The following is a 7794-nucleotide window of genomic DNA, read 5'->3' on the forward strand; positions in this document are numbered from 1 at the left end:
ATGAAAAATGAGAAATACATGAAAAAATATGATGCAATCACGTTTTCATGTATTTCTCATTTTTCGTGTAGAAAGTTCCATCGAAAGCATGCAACATGGGTACTCCTTGGACTAGGAATTAAATTTTGCATCCTACGAGTGCTCCCGCTAGAAATTTGAGTAAAACCGCAGGGAGATAATTTGAAAATATGAGCTGAAAAAAGTAGTTTTTATTTGTTTTTTTTTTTAATCTTTTCACTTTTTAGTCCAAAAATGGCAAATCATCCCCCATGGTTGTCACCATCATCTTGAATCCTGTTGGTTCTTATAAAGTTGATTTTGGGTGTATACTTTTGTTTTGAGGCCCAATTTAGACCTCAAATATTCTGTAATGTGATGTGCCTCATTTCTAACAACTCCTGGATGGTTCTTTCTTTTTGTCCTTGAATTTATTCGGATGTCGGTAGGACGTGGTGATCATAGGCTTAGCTCCCTCTTCCAATTTTATAGTGTGCTTGAATCCTCTCTCAAGAGGCAATCTTTGATGTGTGTCTAGTACTCGTTGAATATCTACCCTGTATTGCGGCTTGTCATTGTCAGGTGTCTTTTGGATCATCACCTTGCATTTAGTTGTGTATGCTATATCTCCATGCCTTAATAGGGCATCCATTCTTCTAGTTGAAATGACCTGTGGGCTGCCATTTGCCATGCCTCTCAAGACTACCCTACTGTCAGTTGGTGCTTTAAATTCCATGTCCATTGCTCAATAGTCCTTTATGTGCTTTACCAATGAATACAACCATTGAATCCCTAATACCATATTGAGATTTGCAAGATCTATTACATATAAATCACTAGTAAAAGTATAGTTACTGAGTGTTACGCCCAAACCTAGGATCATTCGTGTGCAATCCAAATTGTAGCCATCCGCAACTATCAGAACCAAGGCTTCGAACTCTTTGGTAGGAAGTCCTCTTTTGGCTACTAGTGCTGCATCAATGAAGTTGTGTGTGGCTCCTCCATCAATTAGTGTTGTGATAATGTGTTGCCCTTTGATGACTCCCCTGACTCTAAAGGTGTAATATATGGGCGTGCCTGAAAGGGTTGCAATCTTAACCTGTGGTCATGAATCCCTTTCTCTGTTGGGCCTTTCCTTTCCTTTCGTTTCTATTCATGGTGGTTCCTCCTTGGGGCTACTAGGATTTTCTTCTTCTTTTGCTTCTTTTTGCAATGGTTCTTCTTCAATATTTGGAGTGGCCTCCTCTTCTTCTTCCTCGTCATCAGAGACCACTTTGATGTAGTGAATCTTTCCTTTACCTAAATAGCGATGTGTTGGTTCCCATGGCTCCTTGCAATTGAAACATAGCTTCTTTCTCTTGAGTTCACTTCGTGTTTCTTCATCTAGCCTGTCCTTTCTTGGCCAATCACCTTGAGAGGGCTTCTTCTCCTTATCTTTCAAAGGAATGAAAGGCTTGGATGGAGCATTAAACTTGGTGGTCGCATTTCCCATATCCCGAGTCTTCTTGATAGCCTCCTGAAGAGTGCTAAGGTCGAATGCCTTGACCCACCCTTATAGGGGGGTTCAGCAAATGCCTCAGTGAAAATCATGACTAATCGATCTTCAAGTATATCTATCACCATAACTGTGGTACTTTCAAATTTTGCAATAAAGTCTTCATGTGACCCTGTCTACTTGATTAAAGCCAATTCTCTAAAATGGATGTTTGGGTTTTCAGATCAAATCTTTCTATCAGTTTTCGTGTAAAATCTTCATATGAAGTGATGTTGGCATGCTCCAGAGTTACTAATCCATAATAACACCATTCATGTGCTTCCCCTTCTAGATGTAATGTGCAAAATTGGATTGCGTCCGCTTCAGACATAGGATTGAGCCTGAAGTAGGTGTCCAATTTTTGTACCCGAGCCCTTGCTGTACATTTAGATGATCCATCAAATGAGCGTAGAGGAAGCTTACTCACCTCCTGTGCTAATTTAGTATTTGGTTGTCACCTGGGTCTATTTCTTGTTCTGAAATTGCTATATTCATTGAAAGACATGGTTGCTCAAGTGTTGTCCTCCAACCTTGCATAATCCCGAACATATTCATTAAGAAGTTGATTCAGCTCAACTGCTTCTTGGGCTGTCAGCACTTGATTATTGGTGAATTATGGGAGTAACAACTTGTTGCTTCTTTTGTTATTTGCTTGGTTATTGGATGGACCAGGGTTATGGTTACCACTACCTTCAGTTGTGGTTCTGTTGTTGGCAATAGCATTTTGTTGCCCTATGAGGCGAATGATCAGTTGGGCGAGTTGGTGTTGTCTCTGGGCCAATACTTGTGCTATTTCCCATTGACCCTAGATTATTTGTTGCCCTTGCTGATGCATCTGCTGTTGTCCCTGGATTAATTCATGTAACAAAATTTCAGGGTCATATTCTTCTTGCCCTGCTCTATCTCCCATGGTTGAACGATGGATATTCCTCCTTCGTCTGACTGTGACATTGCTTGTATCTACAGGAAGCATACAAGGCCCATATACTCACAGCTGGCAGGATGCTTTGCGCTCTAATACCACTTGTAATAAACTAGGGTAATTTTTGCCCTAGGATTACCCTATAGAAACAAAATTTTCCTCTCTGATACATCAGTTAATTCAATACAATTGTTAATTTTTCTCTTCTTTTCTCAGTGTTATAAGAAATAAGAATACATTCAACAGTTCAATTTGTTTGCAATAACAACAAAACCATATGTTTGACAGGACGATCAATATACAAATCCCGCAATGTACGTAATCCAATACAAACAATTTCAATTCTACAACTGATAAAACTACAGATAGCCACAGAACCGACTTCTACAAATTTAACTGTCCTAACTCGAAAGTTGCAGATTTTTCAAATGAGTCTTGTTCTATATAAATTTTCATCCTTGTTCTACTTGTGGTACTAAATCCGAAACTGTTACAGCTTCAGCCTCTTTACTGATGTCGAATCTGAGTCACCACCTTATCTGCCAACTCCAACCTCCTTTGTTGTAGGATCCCAACTGCAAAACAAGCCAAATAGTGAAAGTGTGCCCTTGCTGGCCTGTTCATGCGTGACTCCATGGACTGAACTTCTGGGCTGCCTCGGGGTTCTCTTCCAAACACAGATCCACATTCAAAACACAGAACCCTCTTTCAGATCATAAGCACAGGATCCGTTCTTAAACCTCAGTCTCCCAAGCTTTCCCGACCAGGAACCCTAGTTTGTTTAGAACCTGTGTATGCCACAGAGGGTCAACTCCTTTGTTGCCTTACCAGAGTTAGACTTCCCTCCCAAACTTGTCTGCTTCCGAGAGTGATGTTCTTTGCTGAGCCGGACACTTATGAGGTAGATGGTAACCCTGTGACTTCCAAGATAATGTTCCTGTGTCAAGACCTAGCCAAATTTTGCAGACCTTCTTCAAGAATTGCCCAGAACAGAATTCCACCTTTCCTTTAATAACAGAACATAAGATCTTGTTGCTTCCAGGTGCTTCCTGTTCATTAATCAAATCCAGACCTACATAATCCATTGCCCAGCCAAACCCTTGTATCAAAAAAAAGAGAGAAGAAAGAGAGTGTCGTCAACTAACGTGAAATCTTTCACCACTGAAATTGACAAGAGAAAAAGGCTCTTAAGACCTCAGAGCTAAAGCTCAAGAAACATACGAATTGATACACACTTCATGCTCCAAATGAATTCAATCCTCCTATATTTATAGATTTTCTAGAGGGGTTTTATCTTAAGTGATCAAATAAACCTTACTCCAAGAGTCCAAACCCCGGTTTTGGGTTTTTTTGCCCAATTGCCCCAAAAATTGCCCATTAGTGGATATTTTTGGGGTTTTCCCCCCTTAATAGAGGGCTATAGCCTATGGGCGTGGATAAGCTATTATGTCCCATTCGTCCTCAATTTGTAGAGGACGTTACACTATGACATTAAGTTGAAGAGATTCTAATTTTCAGATATGTCTCTTATTAAATTTGGTATAGAAAATGCTTGTTATGGTTTGCATCTTGATTGTAGAAGAACTTGTATTTTAAACGCAGTGTTTTTAATTCACATTTTGCAGTCTTTCTTTATAGTGATCATTTAGGAACATAACTATGATGTTTCATGAATATCAGCAACTATTCTTGGCACGATTTCTATACTTGCATTTACTATTGTCTAATATTTCAAAAATGACAGTTGATACATTCATAGTATCTCAGTGTATTTGTTTCCCTACCATTCATAGTTTTATAATAAATTTTATTTTTTCTTTGAAGGGTTAACATTAATGTTTTATGTTCCTTTTTCCAGTTTACCATAGTCCCTTCTTAAGTTATTTGATCTTTAGGGGGTCATGCTGTGTTTCATGCAGGAGGGATGGTATGATGATCGGCCCCACTCCTTTCTTGTGTATGCACCTTGCAGAACTTCAGTTGTCTATAGTCTTACAGATGATTAAATGAGAATAAAAATAAGATGTTTGCCTTGTATCCAAATTTTACCGGAAGGGAATACATGATTGCAACATGTTTGTATGACTGAAGAAAGCAGTATTTCTAAAACAGATATCGGAGGACATGGCTTCTCCCATTATCTTGTTTTTCCATATAAATCTCACTTGGGCATACCATCTTTAGTTCTGTAGTCAGCCCCAGGTATTGCCCGATTATCTGTTATCATGCATAAGTTGTACATTCCCAAATATAACAGATATTAACTGACAGTCTATTGGGTGATTCAAAGTCACATCTAGTTTTGAAGCTATGGGGAATGTAAAATCAGTACCAGATCATGTATTCATTGTTAAACTTTCAAAACGTTTTTAGATGGATAGTGGGAACAGCTCAGGCCTCAGGAGGCCATAACCTTTCTTCTGTGAATATCAATAAGAATGTAATGCATTTAAATTTATTCTTAGAGGGACAAGGCATCAGGAGGCCATAACCTTTCTTCTGTGAATATCAATAAGAATGTAATGCATTTAAATTTACTCTTAGAGGGACAAGGCAAAACCTCTAGTACAATTGTTTCATCTCCCTGATGGTCTTTACCAAAATCCTATTTTCTTAGAAGGTCGCTCTTTTCTTAAATAAAAATCAGTCTCTCCATGAATAGATATCTATGAAGTGTGATTAAGCTTGAATATCATTCTCTCGTTGCAAATATTACAGGCCCTTTGAATTCCCACCAGGTTCTTCTACAGATTAAGTGTCTCTTTGCCTATGATTCCTTCGGTAGGTTGAACTTAATTGCTGGAATAATCAGTTGTATTTTGTTCCGTATTTTCTGAACTTATTGAATTAATGGCCAATTTGGTTAATGGCCAATTTGGTATCACCATAAACTAGTGCATTAATTTGGAAAGGAGGATACAATAGATGCAAATTGTGATTAATTAATTGGACACGTTATTAGCACTTCAAAGTAAATCCTTCCTTATTGTACATATTGTGCGTATTGTTTTAGTGATTTACGATGATAGGATATCCGTATCACTATTTTCTTTCCATTTCTGATTCGAATAGCGCAATTTAGACCGTTAAATCTATCTCTGTATGTGGCAATGGTGTATTGAATCCGCTTTCTACAAAACATAGTTGTATGGAATGCAGGCATAACCTGTATTTGAAAAATATGTCAGCATGCCAGTGCTTGCATTTAGAGTCGCGGGCTATTGTGTTGCTTGCAATCACAGTGCATGTATATTTTGTATTTTTCTTGTGATTTCCAGATCTCTGAATATTGGCATAGTTTGAATAAATTGCATAACACAATAATACATTGGTAGATGTTCAAATGCATTTCATCTTTTTGGAGGTCTATACGAGTGCTTCGAATTGTAAATTAAGTGGTAAAACGTTTCAGATGCTTCCTTTTTTGCTTCACATCTTCACATCTCTGACTAAAGAAACATGAACTTTTATTCCTTGAAAATATAGTACAAGTGCAGATATGTTCCTGTATCTACTGCCCTGCTCCAATAATCCACTTTCCTCCATGAATCAGAAGTGATGTGAAAGTGGGCATAACATTCAAAATATGTTAATGGGGATAGGGCTTTAGTTGATTAGTGAAGTAGCGATGGTGTTTTTCCCTCCATCAAGGTTCAAAATACCCCAGTTCTCTGTCCATCTTCCATGAGCTAAGTGCAAGCCAGTGATTTAATGCAGTTGAGGCCATGCGCAAGTTATAAGTGACTCTCGTGGAATAATTCACCATATGTTGCACATTGTTGCTGGCTCGTGTTCAATAAAAGCTTTTAAATAAAAAATTTGAAGCCAACAAAATACAATAAAAATAAAGTTCTGAATCAGTTAAATTTTTCTCGCATGGATTTTACATGAACATATTTATTTGGATTTTTAGACTTGAGCTATTTTTATTTGAAACCGTGTTGTTTCCAAAACATTCATGTAAATGTGGGAGGTTTGAGGCTGTGTTGAAATTTATATCTAATTCAAACATTTTTACACGTTTTGGACCCAAAAAAACATCAAAATTAATGAGTAAAATTATTAACCCATAAGATTTGTGAGCAAGAATATTACATACCCACCATTTACATTATAAATGTGGGAGGTTTGAGGCTGTGTTGAAATTTATATCTAATTCAAACATTTTTACACGTTGTGGACAAAAAAACATCAAAATTAATGAGTAAAATTATTAACCCATAAGATTTGTGAGCAAGAATATTACATACCCACCATTTACATTTGAGATGGATATCCTAAAATGTTCATCAAATTCACCTTCTTATATGGCTTTCTAATGGTAACATAGAGATTCTTATTCAATATATATTAAATTGGAGTTGTTTATGACTAAAAAAGTTCATTAATAAACAAAATAGTAAGTATATATATATATATATATATATATATATATATATATATATATATCAGGTGTTTAGAAGGAATGATTGTTATTCTCCTCACTTAGGTTTAACTCCTCAAGTGATATGATGAGCTTTGTTGTAATTGCTTCGAGCCTTAAATCCTATGGAATATAAAAATCTCTCTCTCTCTCTCTCTCTCTCTCTCTCTCTCTATATATATATATATATATATATATATATATATTTGCAAAATACTCCATGGAGTGGATTAAGGAAAAGAACTTCAAATTTGGGTTCAACGTACAAGGTGCAAAAGAGATTAAATTGTAATGGTGTATTCCATTGTTTAGGTATATTTTATGATCACATTATAATGGCTAAATTTTCATATGAAAAATGATAAGAGGGAGCAAAGTGTGTCTAATGTGAGAGTGAATAGCTTCTATAGTGTAAATGTGAGAGTGACTAGTTTCTATAGTGCAAGTAATTTTCTATGCATGACTTCATTAATTTTGAGCAATCAAAATCTAGTTTAAACATTTTTTTAGTTAAGATTATTTGAAATTCTAAATATTAGATAACCAATTAAAGATTTATCCAAATTCCTTTGGTAACCTAAATTTATTAATCATAGTATTGAACTTTATACAATTCATGATTTCTCGGGCTTAGAGAATTTAGCATGAATCTAATGTTGTAGGATGAATTTGACTAAGTAAAAGTATATTTCACTTGTATTTTTTATTTAGTTAATAGTGTTAATTAGTAATTTAAACATTACTTTATTTAATATTTGTGGATAATCCAAGTATAAACTCCTCCCATTTAATAGTTTTTTTGTACCTGTGAATTTTTTTAACCTAAAGATGTCAAACTTCATTTATGTGAACATAAATCGAAGGAAGTGAAACGATAGGAATGTGATAACTCTTTTGTTTGATGAGCAAGGGTGCATC

The 7794-nt window shown here is 36.1% G+C and overlaps 1 protein-coding gene across 2 annotated transcripts in view; it reads left to right on the plus strand.

The window, feature by feature from the left end:
• LOC149191584 (1,4-alpha-glucan-branching enzyme 2-2, chloroplastic/amyloplastic-like) overlaps window positions 1-5032 on the plus strand; it is a 425710-nt gene extending 420678 nt beyond the window's left edge. Inside the window, exon 23 of one of the 2 annotated variants that reach the window (XM_089404340.1) lies at window positions 4349-5032. In XM_089404340.1, the coding sequence (XP_089260466.1) occupies window positions 4349-4459 (111 nt within the window). In that variant the 3' untranslated portion in view covers window positions 4460-5032. The remainder of the gene's footprint in view (window positions 1-4348) is intronic. The other variant, XM_089404341.1, reaches the window with a different exon arrangement.
• Window positions 5033-7794: the final 2762 nt, after the last annotated feature.

The sequence above is a fragment of the Pinus tabuliformis genome, chromosome 2_2 (genome assembly GCF_031772625.1).
Source record: "Pinus tabuliformis cultivar Carrire ecotype Pingquan chromosome 2_2, CPIR1, whole genome shotgun sequence".
Lineage (NCBI taxonomy): Eukaryota > Viridiplantae > Streptophyta > Pinopsida > Pinales > Pinaceae > Pinus > Pinus tabuliformis.